Source organism: Nomascus leucogenys, chromosome 22a (assembly GCF_006542625.1).
Source record: "Nomascus leucogenys isolate Asia chromosome 22a, Asia_NLE_v1, whole genome shotgun sequence".
In the NCBI taxonomy this organism is placed as follows: Eukaryota; Metazoa; Chordata; class Mammalia; order Primates; family Hylobatidae; genus Nomascus; species Nomascus leucogenys.
This window is the reverse complement of record NC_044402.1, coordinates 138,774,237-138,801,911: the sequence shown is the minus strand read 5'-3', so window position 1 is coordinate 138,801,911 and position 27,675 is coordinate 138,774,237. Positions and strand designations below refer to the sequence as shown.

General features: G+C 43.0%; 1 protein-coding gene across 3 annotated transcripts in view; it reads right to left on the bottom strand.

Moving 5' to 3' along the window:
- Positions 1–27,675, bottom strand: part of TRAF3IP1 (TRAF3 interacting protein 1) — a 79,382-nt gene that overhangs the window by 23,463 nt on the left and 28,244 nt on the right. For all 3 annotated transcript variants that reach the window (XM_003277484.4, XM_003277483.4, XM_030803404.1), the window contains 5 exons: positions 27,027–27,111; positions 26,471–26,554; positions 23,082–23,205; positions 22,823–22,859; positions 19,972–20,048 (listed from right to left, as the gene is read on the bottom strand). In XM_003277484.4, the coding sequence (XP_003277532.1) occupies positions 19,972–20,048; positions 22,823–22,859; positions 23,082–23,205; positions 26,471–26,554; positions 27,027–27,111 (407 nt within the window). The remainder of the gene's footprint in view (positions 1–19,971; positions 20,049–22,822; positions 22,860–23,081; positions 23,206–26,470; positions 26,555–27,026; positions 27,112–27,675) is intronic.

Below are 27,675 nucleotides of genomic sequence, written 5' to 3'. Positions count from 1 at the left end.
AAAGGAGATATCACCACCGATCCCACAGAAATACAAACTACCATCAGAGAATACTACAAACACCTCTATGCAAATAAACTAGAACATCTAGAAAAAAATAAATTCCTGGACACATACACCCTCCCAAGACTAAACCAGAAAGAAGCTGAATCTATGAATAGACCAATAACAGGCTCTGAAATTTAGGCAATAATTAATAGCCTACCAACCAAAAGAAGTCCAGGACCAGACGGATTCACAGCCAAATTCCACCAGAGGTACAAAGAAGAGCTGGTACCGTTCCTTCTGAAACTATTCCAATCAATAGAAAAAGAGGGAATCCTCCCTCACTCATTTTATGAGGCCAACATCATCCTGATACCAAAGTCTGGTAGAGACACAACAAAAAAAGAGAGTTTTAGACCAATATCCGTGATGAACATTGACGTGAAAATCCTCAGTAAAATACTGGCAAACCAAATCCAGCAGCACATCAAAAAGCTTATCCACCACAGTCAAGTCGGCTTCATCCCTGGGATGCAAGGTTAGTTCAACACACACAAATCAATAAACGTAATCCATCACATAAACAGAACCAACGACAAAAACCACATGATTATCTCAATAGATGCAGAAAAGGCCTTCGACTAAATTCAACAGCCCTTCATGCTAAAAACTCTCAATAAACTAGGTATTGATGAAACATATCTCAAAATAATAAGAGCTATTTATGACAAACCCACAGCCAATATCATACTAAATGGGCAAAAACTGGAAGCATTCCCTTTGAAAACCAGCACAAGACAAGGATGCCCTCTCTCACCTCTCCTATTCAACATAGTGTTGGAAGTTCTGGCCAGGGCAATCAGGCAAGAGAAAGAAAGAAAGGGTATTCAATTAGGAAATGAGGAAGTCAAATTGTCCCTGTTTGCAGATGACATGATGGTATATTTAGAAAACCCCATCGTCTCAGCCCAAAATATCCTTAAGCTGATAAGCAATTTCAGCAAAGTCTCAGGATACAAAATCAATGTGCAAAAATCAGAAGAATTCCTATACATCATTAATAGACAAACAGCCAAATCATGAGTGAACTCCCATTCACAATTGCTACAAAGAGAATACAATACCTAGGAATCCAACTTACAAAGGATGTGAAGGACCTATTCAAGGAGAACTACAAACCACTGCTCAACTAAATAAAAGAAGACACAAACAAATGGAAGAATATTCCATGCTCATGGATAGGAAGAATCAGTATGGTGAAAATGGCCATACTGCCCAAAGTAATTTATAGATTCAATGCCATCCCCATCAAGCTACCAATGACTTTCCTCACAGAATTGGAAAAAACTACTCTAAAGTTCATATGGAACCAAAAAAGAGCCCGCATCGCCAAGACAATCCTAAGCAAAAAGAACAAAGCTGGAGGCATCACGCTACCTGACTTCAAACTATACTGCAAGGCTACAGTAACCAAAACAGCATGGTACTGGTACCAAAACAGAGATGTAGACCAATGGAATGAACAGAGGCCTCAGAAATAACACCACACATCTACAACCATCTGATCTTTGACAAACCTCACAAAAACAAGAAATGGGGAAAGGATTCACTATTTAATAAATGGTGCTGGGAAGACTGGCTAGCCATATGTAGAACACTGAAACTGGATCCCTTCCTTATACCATACACAAAAACTAATTCAAGATGGATTGAAGACTTAAATGTTAGACCTAAAACCATAAAAACCCTAGAAGAAAACCTAGGCAATACCATTCAGGACATAGGCAAAGCCTTAATGACTAAAACACCAAAAGCAATGGCAACAAAAGCCAAAACAGACAAACGGGATCTAATGAAACTAAAGAGCTTCTGCACAGCAAAAGAAACTACCATCAGAGTGAACAGGCAACCTACAGAATGGGAGAAAATTTTTACAATGTACCCATCTGACAAAGGGCTAATATCCAGAATCTACAAAGAACTCAAACAAATTTACAAGAAAAAAACAACCCCATCAAAAAGGAGGCAAAAGATATGAACAGACACTTCTCAAAAGAAGACATCTATGCAGCCAACAGACACGTGAAAAAATGCTTATCATCACTGGTCATCAGAGAAATGCAAATCAAAACCACCATGAGATACCATGTCATGCCAATTAGAATGGCAATCATTAAAAAGTCAGGAAACAACAGATGCTGGAGAGGATGTGGAGAAATAGGAATGCTTTTACACTGTTGGTGGGAATGTAAATTAGTTCAGCCATTGTGGAAGACAGTGTGGCAATTCCTCAAGGATCTGGAACTAGAATTACCATTTGACCCTGCAATCCCATTACTGGGTATATACCCAAAGGATTATAAGTCATTCTGCTATAAAGACACATGGACACGTACGTTTATTATGGCACTACTCACAATAGCAAAGACTTGGAACCAACCCAAATACCCATCAATGATAGACTGGATAAAGAAAATGTGGCACATATACACCATGGAATACTATGCAGCCATAAAAAAGAGATGAGTTCATGTCCTTTGCAGGGACATGGATGAAGCTGGAAATCATCATTCTAAGCAAACTATCATGAGGACAGAAAACCAAACACCACATGTTCTCACTCATAAGTGGGAGTTGTACAATGAGAACACATGGACACAGGATGGGGAACATTACACACCAGGACCTGTCAGGGGGTAGGGGGCTGGGGGAGGGATAGCATTAGAAGAAATACCTAATATAAATGACGAGTTGATGGGTGCAGCACACCAACATGGCACATGTATACCTATGTAACAAACCTGCACGTTGTGCACATGTACCCTAGAACTTAAAGTATAATAAAAATGAAAAAGAAAGTGGAGAAAAAACTTTTAAATGAACGTTATTTTAATGTGATTTTACTTCCCTTGACTCCCTCAACCCTACCATCTATTATTATTATGTTATTCTTCCACAAAACTATTTTTTCAAGAACTAGTTTAGGGATTTTGCATTCAATTCTGTAGTTATACTCAATTCTATATGCTTAATCAGTTTCAATAATCAATTTTAATTCATTTCACCTATACCAATGCTGCCCAATAGAAATATGCAAGCCATATATGTAATTTAATGTCTTCTACTAGTTTCACTTTAAAAGTAAAAAGAAACAAGTGAAATTAGTTTCAATAAATTTTATTTAATGTGATATATGCAAAATCATTTCAACATGTAATCAATATAAAAATTTCTAATGAGATAGTTTATATTCTTCTTTTCCAACATCATATTTGAAATCTGGTGTGTGTTTTATACTTAGAATATATTTCAGTTGGGATTCGTCAGTTTTCCAGTACCCCTACCACATGGGCGAGTGGCCACTGTGCTGGTCACCCCAGGCCCACACTCAGGCTTTCCTTAGGCTTAGGTTTGGGGCTTCATTTTGATGTTTGCTTGTCAATTTCTTAGTTATCTAGATATCTCCATTTTCTAAGCAATTTTTTCCCCAAGAAGAACACAAGAACAATCTTTTTTTGAGCTCTTGCATTATCTGGATGTGTCTTCCACTGTTTTTATGTATGAAATGACAATCTAGCTAAATAGTAAGAATTTTGGGTCAGTTTCTTTCTCTCCAAACGCTGAAGCAACTGTTCCTTCTTCTTCTGACATTTAGGGCCATAGAGAAGTCTACAACAAATCTGACTTTGGTTCTTTTCAAAAGAACCTATTTTTTCTTGATGTACAATATACTTGTAGGATTGTTTTTGGTTGCTCCCCGCCGCCAAAAAAAAAAAAAAAAAAAAAAAAACCACCTGATCTCAACAATACTGCCAATATTGTGAGTTCCCTTTTTACCTGGCACATGAAAGCCCTTTTCAAGTGCGGACTCATACAAGGTCAAGCTTCATGCTCTTTACGAAAAATACAAAGCACCTAATGGCAACAAAAGCCAAAATTGACAAATGGGATCTAATTAAACTAAAGAGCTTCTGCACAGCAAAAGAAACTACCATCAGAGTGAACAGGCAACCTACAGAATGGGAGAAAATTTTTGCAACCTACTCATCTGACAAAGGGCTAATATCCAGAATCTACAATGAACTCAAACAAATTTACAAGACAAAAACAAACAACCCCATCAAAAAGTGGGCGAAGGACATGAACAGACACTTCTCAAAAGAAGACATTTATGCAGCCAAAAAACACATGAAAAAATGCTCATCATCACTGGCCATCAGAGAAATGCAAATCAAAACCACAGTGAGATACCATCTCACACCAGTTAGAATGGCCATCATTAAAAAATCAGGAAACAACAGGTGCTGGAGAGGATGTGGAGAAATAGGAACACTTTTACACTGTTGGTGGGACTGTAAACTAGTTCAACCATTGTGGAAGTCAGTGTGGTGATTCCTCAGGGATCTAGAACTAGAAATACCATTTGACCCAGCCATCCCATTACTGGGTATATACCCAAAGGACTATAAATCATGCTGCTATAAAGACACATGCACACGCATGTTCATTGCGGCACTATTCACAATAGCAAAGAGTTGGAACCAACCCAAATGTCCAACAACGATAGACTGGATTAAGAAAATGTGGCACATATACACCATGGAATACTATGCAGCCATAAAAAATGATGAGTTCGTGTCCTTTGTAGGGACATGGATGAAACTGGAAAACATCATTCTCAGTAAACCATCGCAAGGACAAAAAACCAAACACCACATGTTCTCACTCATAGGTGGGAATTGAACAATGAGAACTCATGGACACAGGAAGGGGAACATCACACTCTGGGGACTGTTGTGGGGTGGGGGGAGGGCGGAGGGACAGCATTAGGAGATATACCTAATGCTAAATGACGAGTTAATGGGTGCAGGAAATCAACATGGCACATGGATACATATGTAACAAACCTGCACATTGTGCACATGTACCCTAAAACCTAAAGTATAATAATAATATTAAAAAAAGAATGTTGAAAAAAAAAGAAAAAAAAAACACACTTTCTATGTCGCATTAACTGAGATAAGAAAGCTAGTAAACTTCGTTCTTATCACATTTTACTTAGAAATCTATATTACTGTCCAAACAACAAATGTCCAAATTGTGACAGAAAACCACATTACAAGAGAACCATGCCTGTTCCCTAGCACTCAGAGGCCTCATGATGGGCTTAAAGCACCCCCTGGTGTTAGCATGGGGCTCACCAGAGGCCACAGCATGAAAAACGTCCGTAATTCCCCTAAATGCACATAGCTTCGTTTTTCACTTCTGGCAAGTGCTTCCCCACATTTTATCATTCATTCCCTTCCACTTCCCCCTTTCTCTTCTAACTTCTGTTCAGCTGGCGATGAAATTCGTCTCTTCAACAGTTGATGACATGCACTTAACGTCCACTGCTATGCTAGCCACGAGAGGGAGATGAGAGGCACTGGTCTTCACCTTATGAGATGCCCATTCCAGGGGAAAGTCAGTAACTGATCTTCCCTCCTGAGCCATTTGGTCCTGAAGCCATGAAGTGGGCAATGCCAGGGAAGCATGTGCACTAGGCTGGGTTAGGGAGAACGGAGGCAGCAGCCCAGCCCAGGAGGAAGAGGGCACCCACAGGGCCAGGGAGACCAGGTCAGGAGGGCATAGACATTTGCACATACACATGTATACACACATACATAGTCATGCACATACGCATATATCACAGACATAGCCATGCACATATGCACATGTACACATGCATGCACAGACATGCACACATACACACGTATACAGACACGCACACATACGCATACGCAGACATGCACAATACAGACATAAACATACACACATGCACACACATACATAGACATCCACATATATAGACATGCACACATACACATGTATACACATGCACACTTACACAGACACACATACACATTCACATATATACACACATACAGACATGCACACATGCATATATACACAAACACAGACATGTACATTTTCCCCCTCTAGCTCTGTTCACTGAGATGACCTGAGAGCTGAACCTCCAAAAGTGGCAAACACTCCATTCTCCAATCAAAGGACCCAGGTCTCCTGGGGAAATGGCTGATTCTGGGGCTGGAGCAGGCAAAGAACAGGATGAGCCTGAAAGCAAGGAACAGCTCAAAGAAGGCTGGGCGCAGGCTGAAAGGACACAAAGCCAACTTGAAGGAGCTCTCCAGAGCCAAATCTGAGGCCATCTACTCATGAAAATCATGACAGTAAGAGATTATAGCCCACAGAGTCCAACTGGAAGGCACAAGCCCATAATGATACAAATGAATGATTAAACTTAGTGAAGCACAGGGTACTTCGATTGTACAAAGTACTTCCTCCAAAATGCTAGTAATTACAAAGAGAAAAGGAGCGGCTTGACTGCAGAGAAGCTGGCAGGCAGCATCCTCATCGAGAGGCCACAGAGAGTGTCTGCAGGCAGGAACAATCTGAAACCTTGAACCACTCAGCAGGACGCGGCAAAGGCAGCACAGCCTTGTTTCTGGAAGGTTTCGGCCCAGGATGCAAAGTCTGACTCTAATCACAAGGAAACACCACACAAACCCAAACCGAGGGCCAGTCAGGAAAATAGCTGTACTGTTCAAAACTGTCAAGGCCAAATCAAGGGAAGGGCACAGACTGTTTGATACTGAAAGAAACTTACAAAACACCTAACTCATTCTGGACTGGATGCTTCTGCAACAAAAAGCAGCAGAGCCAGAAAGCTCCCGCATGGAAGACAGTGGAACGCACTCCACTTTTAATATCACTATCATTAATCTCTGAAGGATCTGAAGTTCCCAAAGTATCTTTCACAAGTGAATGTTTTGCCTGCTTCGAAATCCGCTTTTCTTAAAAAGCTAATTTTAAAATTGTTAAAAATATATATTTACTTTAATTGCTTGGTCTGGTTATTACTATTAAAATAACAGCATTATTTTCTATCATTTTTTACTGTAAATGAACTCTACTTGTAGTACCATAAAAGCTTTGTTAAGCTACCTAGAAACCTAGTCAGAACCCAAAATACTAATATACAGAAATTACTCCCAAGTTTTAAAAACTAACGTGTATCACGTAACAGTATAGATACAGTGTATTTTATTTACAAAGTATTTATTAATGTCCAGGTGCAGTGGCTCACACTTGTAATCCCAGCACTTTGGGAGGCCAAGGCGGGTGGATCACCTGAGGTCAGGAGTTCGAGACCAACCGGGCCAACATGGTGAAACTCTGTCTCTACTAAAAATAAAAAAAAATTGGCTGGACATGGTGGCAGGTGCCTGTAATCTCAGCTACTAGGGAGGCTGAGGCAGGAAAATCGCTTGAACCTGGGAGGCGGAGGGTGCAGTGAGCCAAGATCACGCCACTGCACTCCAGCCTGGGCAACAAGAGTGAAACTCCGTCTCAAAAAAAAAATATTAATAACAGTATCTAAAATAAATGTATTTCTACTTTATTTTCATTTTTTTCTTTAAGGGATTTAAGAATATTCCTGAAAATATAAAACTTACATAGCACAAAGCCTGGTATAATACAAGCCCTTCACTAAGTGAATGTCAGTCCTGCCCTCTGTGACAAGTATTATAAGTATTATCAAGAGGCTTTATTAGTCTAAAAGGGGTCACATCTGGGGATGGAGGAAGTCTACTGGCCAGAAGAAACCATACGGAGATTTCAATCAGAAAAACCTTAATAATATTCCAATATGAAAAATTATATATGCATCACTGCTATAAATAGGAAATCGAAGCATTTTAATGCCAAGAATTTTAGTTTTTCTTTACTCTAAAATATCCCCTATAATCCATACCCTGGAGAAAAGTAATAAAGTTGTGCCATTGTTTCGTCCATTTCAGCCCTCCTGAGCCTGCTTTACCCACATTAAATTAAAAACTCAATAAAACCTAATTCATTCAGCCAAGTCCTGTTCCTCTAGTGACAGCTCTTCACTGGAAGCTGCTTTTCAGGTCAGAAACAGACAGCAAGGAATAACAGATGGGAACTAGAAAAATACATGTGTGTCTCACAACAATAAGCACAAGTGAATATGTTTTGGAAAGGACAAAAATACTAAGACTTTTTAAAAACACAAATTTCCCTTTTTTTCCAAAGGGAAGCTGAAGAAATATGGAATTTAAGGATTAAAATAATCCTCAAAATAAGTTGCTCCAAAAAAAGAAGCTCAACATGCACATCCCGCACTGAGACAGGGAGGCACACGCTCCGTGCCTGGGGCGTGCTGGAGCCGCGCATGCTGCTCCCTCCTGTGGTCAGAACCTGTGCTTTGGGGCTAGATAAGAGTTTGGATCCAGGCTCTGGAGTGCAAGGCCTTGGGCGGGGGACTCTGACTCTCCTAAGCCTCAATTTCCTCAGCAGTGAGTTGTGGTGCAGGTGCAGGAGGCCATGCGTGGGAAGCCCTGCACAGAGAGGGCTCGGTGGCGCAGGCTCTCGGTCCCACTGCGGTCTCTCCCGTGTCCCACAGTCTCTCTGAGAAAGCTCAGTCCCACGAGGAGCAAGAGCTGTCACAGCCACCGCCACATGCTAAGGGGACCCCAGCCCATGCCAAGAGCGCACCAAAGGCCCAAGCCCACTTGCTCAGCTAGGTCATTTCTAAACCATTCCTTTCAAGGCCTAATGACTAACAGATTTTAACAATTTCATGATGTCTCACTGGGTAGCTTCTAAAGTCTTCACACCTCTTCAAACTAGTGAGATCCACATCTTCAGTCTTCTGTTGCAGGGCGCTAAGGCTTCCGGAACTTGTGCCACATCCCCTTTGATTTCTCTACTTACTGCTCTCCAGATACCTCCTACACTTCTCTCCACTGAGCTGGGGCATTGTTTAGTAGTCAATTTGACTAAATCTATTTAATACTAATCCTTATCTACTAATTTTCTTTTCTTTTCTTCTTTTTTTTTTTTTTTTTTTTTTGGGAGAGTCTTGCTTTGTCGCCAAGGCTGGAGTGCAGTGGTGCAATCTCGGCTCACTGCAACTTCTGCCTCCCGGGTTCAAGCGATTCTCCTGCCTCAGCCTCCTGAGTAGCTGGGATTATAGGCACGTGCCACCACGCCCAGCTAATTTTTGTGTATATTTAGTAGAGATGGGGTTTCGCCTTGTTAGCCAGGATGGTCTCGATCTCCTGACCTCGTGATCTGCCCACCTCGGCCTCCCGAAGTGCTGGGATTCCAGGTGTGAGCCACCACACCCAGCCTCCACTAATTTTCATCCTGGGGCTAACATAACATCATTCCCTCATATATCCATTAATGTGTCACAGTGAGTGTATTTAAACACCAGGGTCTACACTACTTAGAAACTGAATTGACATCCAAGACAGGCTGTCAAAACCAATCGAACTAAAGTTTTTTTTATGCAAAGCACAGAAAAGGGTACTGGTGAAATTAAGACCAGAAATAACCTATCAGGCCACAACTGACTAAAATCTAAAAAACCGAGAACATAATATGAATTTCAGTGACATTTTCAGTAAAAATAAAATCTTTATTGATTATCATTCGCTGAGTAATCATGAACCAGAAGATAATGGGCATATCAATTTGGAAATGTTTGTGACAATACAGCTAAACACATTTTTATAATACAATTTTCTTAGGCCATTTATATGTGTATCTTTTTTTTTTTTAGGAAAAGAACTCATATTTTATCCTTATCATGAACTTTATTTGTCTATAGAGAAAAGGCCTATCTCCTCCTAATTATCTTTATAAAGTTCATCTACATGTAATATTTTAATGGCTTCCAAACCATTTTTGTGGTCTATAATACATCCATGGCATATGTTTATAAATATTTTAAATGATATAGCTGGTGCCTGATTTTTCTTTTTTTGAGATGGAGCCTTGCTTTGTCGCCCAGGCTGGAGTGCAGTGGCGCGATCTCTGCTCACTGCAAGCTCCGCCTCCCAGGTTCACGCCATTCTCCTGCCTCAGCCTCCCGAGTAGCTGGGACTACAGGCGCCTGCCACCACTTTGTATTTCTGGTAGAGACGGGATTTCACCGTATTAGCCAGGATGGTCTCGATCTCCTGACCTTGTGATCTGCCCGCCTTGGCCTCCCAAAGTGCTAGGATTACAGGCGTGAGCCACCGCACCCAGCCGGTGCCTGATTTTTTATAAGATAATGGGGTGGTAACAAACTTTATACCCAAAACTTAAAATCTCCAGCCTCCATATTGTAAGATACTGCATTCAGAGATTTTACTTGGGAACATAAAACTATCACCTTATTTCTTTAAAAACAAAAACAAAACCTCTAAGAAACAAACAAAAAACCCCACCATATAACCCTTCATGATTAGAATCAATTTCAGTAGTTCCCAATGTAACTATTTAAGTCTTACCAACAGAGTATGTCTCTTTTTATTTTTATTTATTTATTTAATTTTTATTTTTTTTTTTTTGAGACAGGTCTCACACTGTCACCCAGTCTGGAGTGCAGTGGCATGAGCTTGGCTCACTGCGGCCTCAAACTTGTGGGCTCAAGCCATCCTTCTGCCTCAGCCTCCCGAGTGGCTGGAAACACAGGTATGCACCACTACGTCTGATTGTTTTTAATTTTTGTAGAGATGGTGTCTCGCTATGTTGCCCAGGCTGGTCTCTAACTCCTACGCTCAAGTGATCTGCTTGACTTGGCCTCCCAAGTGCTAGGATTACAGATGTGGGCCACCATGCCTCACCCATTTTTATTTCTTTAACAACAATTTCAATGGAAACAATATTCCTAGCAAAGGAAAAATCCAATAATACTAGGACCAAAAATATCCAAACTAAAATTACTGTTGTCAGGTGTAGAATTTCAGGTAAGGAGAGATTCTGAATAGCATTGTTCTGAAAGAGTTATAGTATTTGTGATGAAATTGCACCATCTACCTACCAAAAAAAGAAATTTGAGGATCTATTCCCATCACCAAAGTGAAATAATTTAAGACTCAAATCCCTGACTTTCATCAGCAATTTAGCTAAATACTATTTGTTATATGCCACTGACTTTAATTAAAACATAACTTATTCACAATAAGGTCACTGTATCCATCAAGAGGCATTTAAAGATACAAGAAGTTCTTATATTCCCAAATAAATGCCTCTTTAAGACAGTCATCCATGCTAGTCATTCTAGCAATATTTGCTTGCTTATTACAACTTTCTTTCAGAATGGCAACAAAAAACATATACGCAGGTCAAATTCAATACATGCCCACGTGCTCTCACCAGGACAAGATATGGGTGTGACCTCTAGCAGTCCCAGAACAAGGCACTGTTTACATGATCAAGAAAGTAGAGAAGAGAGCAGTCACAAAACCTTAAAATGAAGAGAGAAGGAAATCTACAAAAAGAAGTACTCCAATAGCTATTTCAAAATAAAAAATTTAAATGAAAAGAAAAAGCATCTAAAAATCATATTTATTAATAATTAGATATAAGATGAAAAAGAGAAACAAAGGGAAGATCATGTAAAAGGAGACTGAAAAATTAGGAGTGAGAAATACTTAAATACTTTAAAGTGGGTGAACAGTCTTTGAAATTGTTGGCCATTAGCCTAAAGCATCTTCATATATAAACCTTTAGAAAGTGTAAGAAACACTGTAATAAAATGGTTCTTTTGATGGTTTTTCAAAAACTTCTTCATAAACCTGAAGAAAGAAAAAAAAAATGCTGGCAGGAGCTAATATCTTACTATTAACAAAGTTTATATTTCTTCTTGAAAAGAGAGCAAAAAAGTCAGGATAATGAAGAAAATGCTTAAAGCAATCTGATTCACATATTTATCCTATAATGTATTATTCAAGTCCATTAGTACAATAAGAAATGGCTTTACTTCCAATGCAACTTCAAAGACAGGCTGGAGAGAGGCCCAGATTACAAATATGCATTTCTTTAGCATTGAAAAAATCCTCCAAAAAAATAAAAAGTATCAAGACTAAGGAAGGGCACACCACAATTTATGTGAAAAGCAGAGAAAACACCTGTTTTGTATTTTTTTAATGAGACAGAGAGAAAATAAGCAATTACTATGATAATATGTATAAATCGATAATGATGATAGATTCAGCATACATGCTTTGAGGATATATTTTTATTTTTATTTATTTATTTTTTTTGAGACAGAGTCTCGCTCTGTTGCCCAGGCTGGAATGCAGTGGTGTGGTCTCGGCTCACTGCAACTTCCACCTCCTGGGTTCAAACAATTATCTTGCCTCAGCCTCCTGAGTAGCTGAAACTACAGGCGCACACCACCATGTCCGGCTAATTTCTGTATTTTTAGTAGAGACGGGGTTTTACTATGTTGGCCAGGCTAGTCTTGAACTCCTGACCTCGTGATCCACCCACCTCAGCCTCCCAAAGTGCTGGGATTACAGGTGTGAGCTATCACACCTGGCCTGAGGATATATTCTTACATTTGCCTCTCTGTGAAATCAACAAGGGTATGTGGAAGCCTGGACCTGAAGTATGTCTAGAAGTAAGCAGCTTTGCAAGCACTTTGAAACACAAAACTGACCACCAAATAGGCCACATTAAAAGTCTCATCAATTCCAAATAATCAATTTCATTACATTAGATATTATCATTAAAAAGACTTTTAAAAATCTTTATGTGTAAAAAACTAAAAAAAGAATCCCAACTGCCCATATGTTAAAATTGTAACAAAGTACTTCATATTAAAATTCAAGAAATTTTTAATATTCAATATCAAATTCAATATTCAAGGAATTTAGAAGTCAAGGATAAACCATGCTTAAAAGGAGCTGTGCGATCTTAAATATACGCAGGTTTAAAATGACAAAGGCTCAAAATAAAGGAGCTGTGTGTTTTATTCAAGAGACTAGGAAAAGTCAATGCCCAAAGAAATTAAAAGGAAAGACAGAGTAGAAATTAATCAAATAAAAGTGAATATCTATAAAACTGAAAGTAGATTCTTTGCTAGAGAGTGTTTATTTTAATAGTTTTTTCAAAGTCTCACCAAGAAATAAAAAGACACAAAATTTTGGGAAGAAAAGAAAAACTAAGCATAGATAAGATATTTTAAAATCATAAAGGCTACTTCAAACATCTTTATGCCATGACTGTAAGACATGAATGAAATAAACAATTTCCTAGAGAAACACTGTGGAAGAGACAGCTGGTCGACCCTGTTTCTGATCTCCGCTTTGGCAAAGCTTCCCACCACTGTGTGCGGCCCACATGTGAGACGTGTGCTGGGTCCAGGAACCCTTGGCCTCTAGCCAGGGAGGCAGCCTCTTCCACTTATCCATGTGCCTTGCAAGCACTACCATTTTCTGAGCATGGCAGGCAGTGAGAAAATTTGACACGTTCTAGTTTGTAATAATGGAATTCCTGATTTCTGGCTATGCAAATGGATGCCTAAAATAGGATTTCACTTCATGGTCTCCTTTGTGACTAAGTTTTAGCCAACATAATGTAAGCAGAAGTGCTGCACAACTTCCAGTAAACATCCTGAAGGAGGAGGGCAGGCCTTCTCCTTCCTCCCTTTTCTCCCTCTTGCTGGCTGGAAGCTGAAGCTATGCTGGCCCGTGAGGCACGCTGAGGAAGGGAGGTCACATCATGCTGTGGAGGAATGAGGCAGAAGGCGTCGGGGTCACTGCCACCTGGATGGCTACCTCTAGACTGACCCATGAGATGAAACACTTTATACCTCATTTAAGCCACTAATGTTTTAGCTGTCTTTCGCTTGCAGGTAAATCTAAACCTAAAGGATTCAAACATTAATTACCAAAATAAGTAAGAAAAAGCAGAAAAATGGAATATAACCACTAAGGAAGCTGACTTAGTAAAAAAAAAAAAAATAGTTTGAAAGGACAGCTAATAATATTAAGATGGTGACACTAAGAAAAGAATGAAAAGAGGAGGAACTAGCAAAGGACAGAGAGAAGGGGGACTGGCCTGGCAGGAGGGGCGCCAGAGGAGAGTGCTGTCCTGGAGGCCACACCAAGGAGGGAGGGAGTGGCCAACAGCATCAAATGCTGTCGCAGGACACAGACATAACCAGCAGATATAACAACTGAGAGGTCAGATGACCCTGCTGAGGGCAACTCAGGCAACTCGGACTGAGGTGGAGAGCCAGCGGCCTCCCTGGAATGGGGTTAGGAGAGAAGGGGAAGAGGTAGATTGTAGACAGCAAAAGATAAGCGATTATTTTAAGGTGTTTTGCTACAAAGACAGGCAAGGCAATGGAGTGGAAGTTAGTGGTGAAAGTCAAGTCAAGAGAAGATCAATACGATTCCAGTCAAAATCACAACAGGGTTTTTCATGGAACCACACAAACTGATCCCACAATTATATAAAGCCATAAAGACTTACGCACAATCAAGACAACCTGGAGAGTGCGGGAGGAGTGGAGGAACATTTAGAGAGGCTTTCCCAGAGGTAAAACCATAGTGCTGAAACAAGGAGAGACACAGCAGAGCCCGGAAACACATGGCGCCTGGGCTCCCTAGAGAGGTGGGGGTACAAAGGCGGGGTTAAGGAAGCCTAGGCTGGCTACCACACAGCAGAAAATCGCACTTCCAGACCACGCAGAGACCTAGATGTGAAAAAGAAAACTAAACTAGAGACTACCTTTACAACCAGGACAGGATAGCTTTTTCAGACCAAATCAAAAATAAAGGATAACTGCACCTTAAACTCTTGGCCAAAACAAAAAGAAAAATAAATAAATAATGTATAAAGAAAAAGGCTGTTTAAATTTTACATCAAAATAGAAAAGTTTGGCCAGGTGCAGTGGCTCACTTTGGGAGGCCAGGGCAGAAGTATCGCTTGAGCCTAGGAGATCAAGACCAGCCTGGCTAACACAGCAAAACAACCCTATAAAAAATATAAAAATTAGCCAGGTGTGGTAGCGTGTGCCTATAGTCCCAGCTACTCAGGAGACTGAGGTGGGAGGATCACTTGAGCCTGGGAGGCAGAGGTTGCAGTGAGCTGAGATTCAGACCACTGCACTCCAGCCTGGGCAACAGAGCCAGACTGTTTCAAAAAAAAGTTTTTTAAATAAAAAGGCAAAGTCAGACAAGTGATAGACTGGAAAAATATTTACAACATGAGACACAAGGGTGTCATTATATATTATATATACAACCATAGGATAGATATTCAACATCATTAACCGTTAAGGAAATGCAAATTACAACTATGAAAAAAAAAATTTTTTTGAGATGGAATCTCACTCTGTCCCCCAGGCTGGAGTGCAGTGGCGCAATCTCGGCTCACTGCAACCTCCGCCTCCCAGGTTCGATTCTCCTGCCTCAGCCTCCTGAGTGCTGGGACTACAGCCATGTGCCACCATGCCCAGCTAATTTTTTGTATTTTTAGTAGAGACAAAAGTTTCACCATGTTAGCCAGGATGGTCTCAATCTCCTGACCTCGTGATCTGCCCTCCTCAGCCTCCCAAAGTGCTGGGATTACAGGTGTGAATCACCACACCCGGCTGAAAAATTTTAAAGTTTGACCGTACCTAGTGCTGACGAGGATGTTAAGGAACTGAAACTCTTATACACTGCTGGTAGGAATGCAAAATGATACAACCACTTTGCAACAGAGTTTGGCAATCTCTGTTTTTGTTTTTTTGTAGAGATAGGGTCTCCCTATGTTGCACAGGCTGGTCTTAAAATCCTGGCTTCAAGTGATCCTCACACTTTGGCCTCCCAGAGGGCTGGGATTACAGGTGTGAGCCACAGCATCCAGCCCTATAGTCTGGCAGTTTCTTAAAAAGTTAAGCACACACTTACTGTATGCCTCAGCAGTCCCACTTCTAGGTACAACAGTCCTATCCCCACCCATAGTTTCACTTTCTGCAGTTTCAGTTGCCTGCAGTCTGAAAATATTAAATGGAAAATTCCAGAAATAAACAATTCATTCATAAGTTTTCATCTGCATGCCATTCTGAGTAGTGTGATCAAATCTTGCACAGTTCTGCCGAGGACATAAATCATCCCTCTGTCCAGTATATACACACACTGTACACACCATCCACCTGTTACTCACTTAGTAGCCCTCTCAGTTATCAGATAATCTAGACTGTGGCAGTATCCCAGTGCTTGTGTTAAAGTAACCCTTATTTTATTTAACAATGGCCCCTAAGTACAAGAGAGTGGTGCTGACATATTGTTAAAATTGCTCTGTTTAATATCAGTTATTGTCCATCTCTTACTGAACCTAATTCATAAAGTAAACTTTATCATCGGAACATATCATGAAAAAACATGGCATATACAGGGTTTGGTACTATCCACAGTCTCAGGCATCCACTAGGGGTCATGGAACATATCCCCTGCAAATAAGAGGGGTTCTACTGTATTGACACAACATAATGAAAGCAACTGTCAAAACAAAGACTTGAACATGAATGTTCACAGCAGCTTTATTTATAATAGTCCAAACTAGAAGCAACTCAAATGTTCATCAACCGATACATGGATGAACACACTGTGGTATATCCATACAATGGAATACTACTCAGCAATAAAAATGAATAAACTATGGATACAGGCTGCAACAACATGGATAAATCTCAGAATAATTATGCTGAGTAAAAACGGCCAGACTGAAAAAAAACCTCAAAAGAGTACACATCACATGATTCCATTTAAACACAATTGTAGGAAATGCAAACTAAAGTACAGTGAACCAGAGCAGAGGGGTGGCTGCTGGGGGTGGGGCGTGGGGAAAGGGGAACACGGAGATGGGCTAGAGGATGGGCTCACCAAGAGCACGACACTGTGGAGGGTGATGAGTGTGTTCACTATCTTGACTGTCGTTGGCATGGATGTTTGGAAACAGATGTTCATTCTACTGGGAGAATAAATTGGTACAGCCACTTTGAGGAGGAAAGTGGCCTATCTGGTGAAAGTAATGATCTGTGTACTTCCTGGCACCACACTTCTAAGCCTGGGCATAGCCCCCAAAGCTGAAATCAGTAAACTATAGCCCACAGCCTGGACCTTGTTTTTGTAAAGTACGTTTTATTGAATACAGCCACACATGCTCATTTACATGGTCTAATGCTGTGGCTGCATTCATGCAACATCGGCAGAATTCAATAGTTGCAAGAGACCATCTGGCTCAAAAAGCCTGAAGTATTTTTATCTGGCCCTTTACAGAAAGTGGCCTGATTCTTGCTGGAAGAGACACTGGCTCTTGAATGCTAGGAGGCATGGAGAGGACCCATGGAAGCACTGTTTATGAAAGGAAATGGCTGAAAAACCTAAATGACCATCAATAGAGTAATTAATAAGCAAATAATGGACTATAAGGCTTCAATTAAAATGAATAAACTACATCTACATGTAGCAAAACATGAGAGAGAGAAACATGCTGCATGAAGAAAGCAACCTGCATAACAGATCAACACTAAGGTGACATTAGAAACTCACAAAACAACACCAGGCACGTGCAAAGTAGAGATACACACCAAGTTCATCCTGGGGACTGCCCTGGGGGAACGGGACTGGGGCAGGGGGAAAAAGGACTTTGGCTCTTCCTACGTGTTTTTTTTTTTTTTTTGAGACAGTCTTGCTCTGTCATCCAGGCTGGAGTACAGCGGTGCAATCACAGCTCACTGCAACTTCTGCTTCCTGGGCTCAAGCGATTCTTGTGCTTCAGCCTCCTGAGTAGCTGGGACTACAAGTGTGTGCCACCATGCCCAGCTAATTTTTGTATTCTTAGTAGAGAGGGGATTGGCCATGTTGGCCAGGCTGATCTCAAACTCATGGCCTCAAGCAATCCACCCACCTTGGCTTCCTAAAGTGCTGGGATTACAGGTGTAAGTCACTGCACCTGGCCACATTTTTATTTATTTAAAAAAAAAAAATGTAGCAGGAGAATGGCGTGAACCCGGGAGGCGGAGCTTGCAGTGAGCCGAGATCGCGCCACTGCACTCCAGCCTGGGCAACAGAGCAAGATTCCAACTCAAAAAAAAAAAAGTAACAAAAATATTTTAAGAAGACCAACAAGTTAAATTTAAGTCTGATGTTTATCAATACCCTAAAGAAAATCATACAGACACTTGCTGATTTTCCCCTAACTGTAACATACATCACCCCTGACTTTGAAGTTCTCACTAACCACTCTTTTTCAAAGCAGCAGATGTTCACCAAAAAAGGACACTTTTCCTTTTATCTTCTGAAGCCAAAAGATTTACCAATCTGAAATAATTTACTGTTCTGAGGATACTTTGAAACACAATCCTAATACGCTGTGTGTAAAAATCATAGCTATAAAATTTAAACCAATGGATGCTTCAAAGGTGACCTCCACTAGGAGCCAGGAGGGACACATTCAGGGTTTTCGACTGGGTCTCAGAAATACCACCAGGGACACCAGGACAACTCCTCATGCATACAGACAGGACTATAATGTATTAACATTCCATCAATGAAAAAACAAACTGCAGAAGGCATTTCTCCTTTCAGCAAGGCAAATAGTGGTGCTGTCAGCAAAGCCTCTGCCGACAACATTCTCCAGTTATTATTGTTAAAAGGGCTCCCTCTACTGCTAGTCTCAATTGTACAGTTCTCATTGGCTATTTCAGGCCCTAGCTTCATGACAAACTAGGACATGTTAAGCAGAATTATCTAAAACAACCATTAATTCAGCTGGGGAAAAATACATATAAGTGTGCATGTGTGTGTACATGTGTGCACACACCCCTATATATAAAACTTTTTTAAATTGTTGAGTTATTAGGCTAACTATCCAAGAAACTTCTGTTTAAAAGAAAAATTCTTCTTCCTCTTTAAAGTGACTGTAAGAGAAACCTGGCTATGGCATTTGAAACACACCCTGTTGGCCCACAGGTGCCCGCCCCAGTGGTCATGTGCCCAAGGAAAGGGTAGTGGCTGGCAAGAGGCCATAGGTCCCAACAAAAGCACATCACACATGTGTGAGGGGGACTGCAGGGAGCCAGGTACAATAGAACACATATTTTAAAAAAAGACTGAAAAACATTCCCAGCTGGGCGCAGTGGCTCACGCCTGTAATCCCAGCACTTTGGGAGGCCAAGGTGGATGGATCACGAGGTCAGGAGATCGAAACCATCCTGGCTAACAGGGTGAAACCCCGTCTCTACTAAAAATACAAAAAATTAGCCAGGCGTGGTGGCGGGTGCCTGTAGTCCCAGCTACTCAGGAGGCTGAGGCAGAAGAATGGCGTGAACCTGGGAGGCGGAGCATGCAGTGAGTCGAGATCGCACCACTGTACTCCAGCCTGGGAGACAGAGCAAGACTCCATCTCAAAAAAAAAAAAAAATTCCCAGCCTCTTACTTTGCAATCAGCCAGGGTCAGGCAGCCAGCCTCCCAGTCTGCAAACAGGACCTGGGAGAAGGGATGGGCAAGGCCAGGAGGGGAGAGTCAGGGAGTCAAAACCCAACAGGCCTTTGGCTCTTGGCTCCTGAGCTCCCCAAGCAAGCCGCTGCCCCCTCCCAAGACGGGGCTGGATACCAGGCCAGGCAAGCAGCCCCACAGAGAAAGTCCCACACTTTATATCCTCCCAACTGGGAGGAGGGAGGAATGGCATTTTTTTTTTTTCTTTCTGAGGCAGGGTCTCACTCCGTCGCCCAGGCTGGGGTGCCGTGGCACAATCTCGATCCACTACAACCTCCACCTCCCAGGTTCAAGTGATTCTCCTGCCTCAGCCCCCCAAGTAGCTGGGACTACAGGCATGCGCCATCACACCCAGCTAATTTTTGTATTTTTTGTAAAGACAGGGTTTTGCCATGTTGCCCAGGCTGGTCTCGAACTCCTGGGCTCAGGTAATCTGTCTGTGCTGGCCTCCCAAAGTGCTGGGATTGCAGGCGTGAGCCACCACACTTGGCCAGGAATGGCATTTAAATATGCAAACAGACATCACTGATAATGGTAATATTTGAAAGATGCTCCAACTTGTAAAAGTCTGTAAATGCATGAAACAGACTGCTAAAATGCCAGTGTTTACCGAAATCATTCCATTACCTTCTCCCCAGGTTTGGGTGACTGCTGCAATTTCTCATAATCTTTCTTCGTCTCCAAAATTTTTTTCACAAGTCCACCTGTTGAAAAATCAGTGATTTTATGTTAAAAGTTTATTCTCTACCCCAAAAACCTATTCTAAATGGATGGGATGCTGGGAAAAACACTAAGTTTTAATCCTATCTCTTTTTATGCTGAAACAGTTTCAAATAATCTTTATTTGTTAAGGAGATAGTACACAAGAGTGATAGACAGCTGGTAGTGGAAATTATCACATTTCAAAGTGTTTCAGGGAAATCAGCTCCTTTGAAAAGTAAAAAGCTTTAGAAATAAAATAGATTTTCTATTTTCAAAAATTAAGAAGGAATGTAGATTGACATCCAAAAATATAGCCATCTATTACAAACAGAAATAACAAGAAATGCTTCTAAGTACGGATACTTCTTTTACACTGGGGCAAGACTACTCCATTTCTTTCAGAATTTACTCATGGGATAAATATCATGTGAAGTTTTTTGGAATAGTGTTTCACCCAAGCATACATCAACCCGAGGCTGACTGAATAAACGAGGGTATGTCCACACGGTGGAGGACGATGTGGCTGTGAAGAGAAATGAGGATGGTTTCTCTGCATTGCTGCAGAATGAAAGCCTGCATCTACTGTCAAATTAAAAAGAAGAGCAAGATGGAAATAAGTGTAGGTATCAGTAAATACACATGCACATGCATATGCATTTATTTATTTGTTTGTTTTTCAAATGTAAGTATAAGCCCTATTTTACTGTTACCTACAGGGAAACAGAGAGTAGAAGGTAGAGGAGACAGAGAGAGTAGAGGGTAGAGGAGACAGGGGTCAAAGCCCCACATTTCTGATGATACCTGGTTTTGTACATCTAACCTTAAAATCATGTGAATTATCTTACATTAAAAAGGTAAGCACTAATGCCTAAAGGTTCAATGCAAAATGAAATAAACTTAGTGATATCCAATTGGCAAGCATGTGCCACTAGAGAAGAATTGTTTCACAACTTTAAAACAGGGTAACTGACTGTACATCCCTAATAGGGTAAACCCAACAAAGAGGCAGACACACCTACCAAAAAAAAAAAATCCTTGAGCTGGGCTTGGTGGCTCATACCTGTAATCCCAGCACTTTGGGAGGCCAAGTGGGCGGATCACGAGGTCAGGAGTTTGAGACCAGCCTGGCCAACATGGTGAAACCCCATCTCTACTAAAAACACAAAAAAATAACTGGGTGTGGTGGCGGGCGCCTGTAATCCCACTTACTTTGGAGGCTGAGGCAGGAGAATCCTTTGACCCCAGAAGGCAGAGGGTGCAGTGATCCAAGATCGCACCACTGCAATCCAGCCTGGGTGACAGGGCGAGACTCCGTCTCAAAAATAAATAAATAAATAAATGAAAATGAAAAAATAAAATAAAATCCTTCAGCATTTCCAGTAATCCTATTGTTGTTAAAAAGCGGTGGTGGTGTTCTAAAATTGCTGTGTGAGCATATGAAGGATCATAAAGCATGGGGACAGGTGCTGTTGCTGGGAGCAAGGCTTTTTGGCATGAGATGGAAGAGATGCATATATAAAACCAAAGAACGCAGGCAAAACCCTACAATCCTAAATCGGAATTGGAAATATCACCATGAAGTCAGAATATACTTTCTTAATTTAAAAAAGTATATCCCTGCTTTTGCAGTGAAAATGCCTGGAAACAAGAAGCAACCCAGAGCAGTAAGCAGCCGGGTGCCTTGGAGAAATGAGGCAGTTATGGGGCAGGAAGTACACAAAATAAGCTGGAAACGCCTTGTCCTATCAGAAAACAAGGAAGCTAAAGAGTGTACTGGGATGTGTCTAAAGGTCCCCAGAAAATAACTCCAATAGGCTCCCCTGGTCAAACACTGGGCAATCTGAACATTAATAAGAAAAACTGAGATGGGCTGACATGAAACACATCCACTGTGTTAAAAACCCGTGACTAGGCCGGGCACAGTGGCCCACGCCTGTAATCCCAGCACTTTGGGAGGCCAAGGCCGGCGGATCACTGGAGGTTAAGAATTGGAGACCAGCCTGGCCAACGTAGCGAAACCCTGTCTCTACTAAAAATACAAAAATTGGCCAGGCATAGTGGTGCACGCCTGTAGTCCCAGCTACTTGTGAGGCTGAGGCATGAGAATCGCTTCAACCCGGGAGGCAGAGGTTGCAGTAAGTTGAGATCACACCACTGAACTCCAGCCTGGGTGACAGAGCAAGACTCTGCCTCAAAAAAAAAAAAAAAAAAAAAAAAAAGGATGGCTTCATATAGATACCAAAAAAAAAAACCCCAAAACCAACAACTCACCTGTGATAGGTGCCAGGAAACAAAGTCATACTGTGAGAACAGATCTATAAGGGAAAGTACTCAGCCTGCCTCTTCCGCAGAAGCTGTGCTCCAGGATACTCAAACCCTGGTGCAGGGAACGGGGTTTGCACTACTGAGTTGTCCAGCTGGAAAACCCACAATAATATTCCAGAACTAGACTTGCAAAGGGCCTCAGAGATCATCTACTTCCACAATCTAAGCGTACGGATGAGACAAGACATCATCTGCAGGACAGTTGCCAATGAGTTTCCAGCTTCCAACGGTGCCCTCCCCCTCCTCTAAGGATGGGGAGCAGCAGCCATCGCCTTAGAGGAATCCATGCCCACAGGGTCCTATGTACCGCCAGTGTGATCCCGCCAGTGTGACCCAGACCAGAACCTGGCACACAACAGTCCCTTGCACTGGATCCTTTCCAGGCACACGTGGAGAAGATGCGTGAGCACACACACATGGACACGCATGCACACTCGTGCCCAGGACTCACCATGCTTCTCCTCTTCTTCTAGTTCCACTGCTGTTACCTGAGCCGGAAAGGAAGGGGGAAAAAGAAGATTCAGGCTTGTTGAATTCTAAAAATCATGCTTCTGTGGATCTCAAAAAAAGAACAACAAAATTAACGAAGGTAGAAAACTAACTGAAAAATTACAGGACATTTTTGTCTACGTAAATCTAAAAGCTAGAATATTAATCTCAATGTAGGTAAAACATTATTATTAAAAAACACCATATTTCGGTTAACTAACCATTTCAATTTCTGACATTTCAGAGAGCTGAGGGGCAGCTTCCACCACAAATTGATCATCCTCTTCATTGTCAGAATTGTGTGACTCTACAATCACATTTGAGACGGTTTTACCACTCCCTGACCTAAATAAAAAGAAATTAGATTAAATTAGAAATGCTCTATCAGTTACACGTTTTCATCAATCCCAAGCATCTGAAACTGTGTCAGAGGTCGGCAGAGAGGAATCTAATCACCAACCATCTCTAGAGCAGCATCTCAAGCTACCCGCTGAAGCTAAGATGGACTGTCTGCAAACAGTGTCCTCTGCAAGCCCTCCAGGCCTGAGTCCCTGTGAGCCTCACCCTCCACCCCCATCCAGCTTCCCCACGTCCCTGTGCTGCCCAGGCCTCCTGGTCCACACCTGGCCTCCCGCCCCCACAGCCTCGCCATGCCCTCTACTGGACAAAGACCCTCAGGGCCTCCGCCTCTCCCCTCACCGCGCTCTCAGTGACACCAGCCCTTCACCTGCTGCTTTCTACCTGGAGGCGCTTATTGCCCCGGGTCACAAACCTCAGGGCAGGGGCCACACTGGGGTCCCACTGGCCAGGGCTGACCCCAGACCTCTCTTCACACAGCCAGCTGGAGGACCCTCATTCAACTCCTAGTCATGGTGGCTGCCCTATGTCCTACTCAGCACCACGTACACACTGTGCTCCACCCAGTTCCCACATCATTCTGGGCAAGCCAGCGTCCAACAGCCTGGCCCTCCAGCCCCAGACCTTGTCCTCCTTGGTGACAGCCTTCACCCAAGGGCTCTCTCATGCTCTCCAGGGCCACCCACTAGAACTGCCCCACCTACAGCTGCCCCACTCCTCCTCACTCAGGCTACTCTCAGCTCACTCTGTACAAATGTGAGCCCCAGACCCAAACACTCTACGGGCTCCTTGATGGCCCCTCCTGCCTTTGTTTCTTCCCTACACACCCATGCTTTAAGCAATCACCTAACTCCCTGCCCCGTTATCACAGTGCTGCATGCGTGCACATGCATACACACACACACGCATAGACACAAGCACACACACGCACGCACACACATATACACACACAAACACACACACCAAAACCCTCTCTTGCTTCAGTGCCATGCACAAGGTCCAGAGGGAATCTAGACACTTGGGAACGAGCTCTTAAAATAACACCCATTGCCCCAACATCCTCGACTTCCTCAACTGGGTCCTTGAGACACTCAACAACCACCTGTGTGGCTCCGCCAGGACCAACCTCACTTCGTACCCACTGCTCTGTCAGTACCAGGAAGTCCAGGCTCCCGTCCTCGTCTCTCACGCTCCCAGCACACCCTCACTGTGGCCCACGTCCCACCTCCCCAACACCTGCGCCCTCATGCCTGCCCTGATGGGCAGTCCCTCTCTGTCCTGCCTTGCTCTCCAGGACACAGCTTCCCCACAGCTCTCAGCTGCAGCTGCTGCTCCTCCCACCGGCCTCTTGTTACAGGCCCAGAAGAAAGGTCAGTAATTTCCTTATGCTTGCTTCGGCTTCCAGATCATTCTCCCTAAAAACTGCCAACTTTAAATCTTGTCACCCTCAACCCCATCATTGCTGCCATCAGCTGCCAACCCGTGGTCCCACCCGGTCCTCCTGGACCCGCCACTCTGCTCCTGTCTTAACTTGTGATTTCAAGTATTGAGAAATGATCCTTCCCAAATCCTGGCCTTGGGTCCCTGAACCCTGCTGGGATGATCCCACCTCCCACGCTCGACACCCACTCCCAGAGGCACCCGTCACTACCACTAACAGCAAGCCCCAATCTCAAATCCAAGCGCCCCACTCCTTTACCACCACTATCTATCTTCCCAGCTCACGGCCCTAGGACCTGACTCCAACAATCCTTCTACCCGTCCAACACCTTCAGCCTCTCAATCCTAATGCCTCCTCCTGACCTTCACCCCAAGGGCTCCTCCCTCACTCACTAGTATAAATCCCACATTGGTCATGACCGTGGGGCTTCCACATACTCCTACTCCTTCCCTTCTCTCTCGGTGCACTTGCTTGCCACAGCCGAGCCCTGTTTAATATAGCCTGTGCCCCCATGCCTGTAGGTGTAGCCAACTGCGGCTGCAGAACAGGCCCCGCCACACCATCTCCTGTCTCTTTACGCCCAAGTCCGCCAGATGCTGCCCCGAAGTCAGCTGTCAGCCACGACCTCCGCCCAGGCACTATGGACAGGCAGCCCATCCTCCTTTGTGGTGGAGACTGTCCTGTGCATTGCAGGAGGTTCAGCAACTGCCCTGCCCTAACCCCTCCCCTTCATCAGAACACCAGAAAATGTCTTCAGATCATGGCCCAGTGTCCCCAAAGGAGGGTCACCCCTAGAGGAAAACCTCTGCTCCAGTCTCTTCACTAGCCCACCCTCGTGCACAGCGACTTCACCCAGCCCCTCTCTCCTCTGACACTCCTCTTCCCCCAGACCCTCTTACAGCTCCTGAGAAAAATAAGTACCAGAAAATCACCTTAAGAATCTGCATCACACCATGTGCCGACTCCACCTCCGCGCCCGTTCCCACACCCACACGAGGACTCTGCTCCACCAAACCCCTGTCCCACGTCGCCTACGTCATCAATTTCCCCTCTCCACTGGATCATTCCCATCATCAGAAAAATAATAACTCCCCTTGACACCACCTTTCCCACTTTCTAGTCTTATTCCTTCACTTCTCTTTGTGGCAAAACTCCTAGAAAAATACTCTGTCACCCAGGTTGGAGTACAGCAGTGCAATCTCAGCTCATTATAACCTCCACCTCCCAGGTTCAAGCGATTCTCCTGCCTCAGCCTCCCGAGTAGCTGAGACTACAGGCACATGCCACCACGCCCGGCTAACCTGCATTTTTAGTAGAGACAAGGGTTTCACCACAGTGGCCAGGCTGGTCTCAAACTCCTAACCTCAAGCGATCCACCCGCCTCGGCCTCCCAAAACGTTGGGATTACAGGCGTGAGCCACCAGGCCCAGCCTGCTTATAACATTTTGATCACCTTCTATTTTTAATTTTTGTGCAATTAAGCCCCTAATTTTTTTCCCCTATTTTTTCCTAATTCCCCTGTTGTTTTCACGCTTAGAAAGTCTTCAATCTAGGGGTCAGAGAAATGCAGTCCAACATTTTCCCGTAGATGTGAAGATTTAATTTTACATGTATGCATGGTTTTTCTCTTTCATCCATCTGACATGTCTGTTGGCCTACGGTGTGAGGCGAGGGCCTACCCTCACTTTTTGTTCCTCAATAGCATGTTTCCAGCACCATGTGCTGCTTCCCTCCCCCATCTCTTAGTGGAGGCACCATGCCCACTGGAGAACACACTGTGTGGCTGGAACTGCCCTGCTGAGCCAGCCTTACCTATCCATTGGTAGCGCCTCCGTGCTGTCTTGCCGTTTGACCCGGGGAGGGGCTGGTCTTGCACTCCCAGGCTGAGGAATTCTTCTAAACCCAAATATTGGAAAACCAAAAAAGGAGTATGAAAGGCTTATACATTTCAAACTGGAAAAGAAAGCCCAGGTGAATGTTAACTCTCATCTCCAGGCCATAATCAATGTGCTAGTTAGGACGTGCTACTCTGCAGAAGAGGAGGAACGTCCCAGTAACCCGACCAACCAGAAACTCTCCATCTTTCCACTTGTATTTTCAGTAATTTCAAAATACCAAGAACTATTACTAATCAAAACATCACATAATTCAGCTATAATTTTGAATTCCCCTAAATCTCCAAAATATTCCGCATATAGTGATATAACTCCAGTACAGAAAACTGATATACTTCTTGTATTCTTTGTATAAGTAATTCCTCATAAGTTAGCTCAAGCACTAAATAAACAGCAACAAGCAGAAAGAGAAGCACAGCAGTGTCCTAGGTGTGATCACTCTGCTGAGGGAAAGGGATTCAAAGCACGCAGACCTGATGTTGGATGAAAGCTCATTAGGAATTTCTGGAGTCTCTGGCACCTCAGACTTATCTTGGCCAGCAGGTCCAACATCTCCTTCTAAACAAATGACAATCAATTAGCAATTCACAGAGGAAAAAACACACCAATAACTATTCGAAAATACTATTTGCTGGCCGGGCACGGTGGCTCACGCTTGTAATCCCAGCACTTTGGGAGGCCGAGGCGGGCAGATCATGAGGTCAGGAGATCGAGACCACAGTGAAACCCCGTCTCTACTAAAAATACAAAAAAATTCACCGGGCGTGGTGGCGGGTGCCTGTAGTCCCAGCTACTCGGAGTGGCTGAGGCAGGAGAATGGCGTGAACCCGGGAGGCGGAGCTTGCAGTGAGCCGAGATTGCGCCACTGCACTCCAGCCTGGGCAACAGAGCAAGACTCCGTCTCAAAAAAAAAAAAAAGAAAATACTATTTGCATCTGTATTTGCAGTTATTTGCAATCAAATGCATTTGTAACTGCAAATACAAATGAGCAATTTTTCCATCAATCATGTTGATGAAGAGAAAACTGATGTCTGATATCTAAACTCGGTGAACATTTGGGAAAATGGGCACACTCAAACCCAGGGAATACAAACTGGTTCAACTACTTCAGAAATAAAATT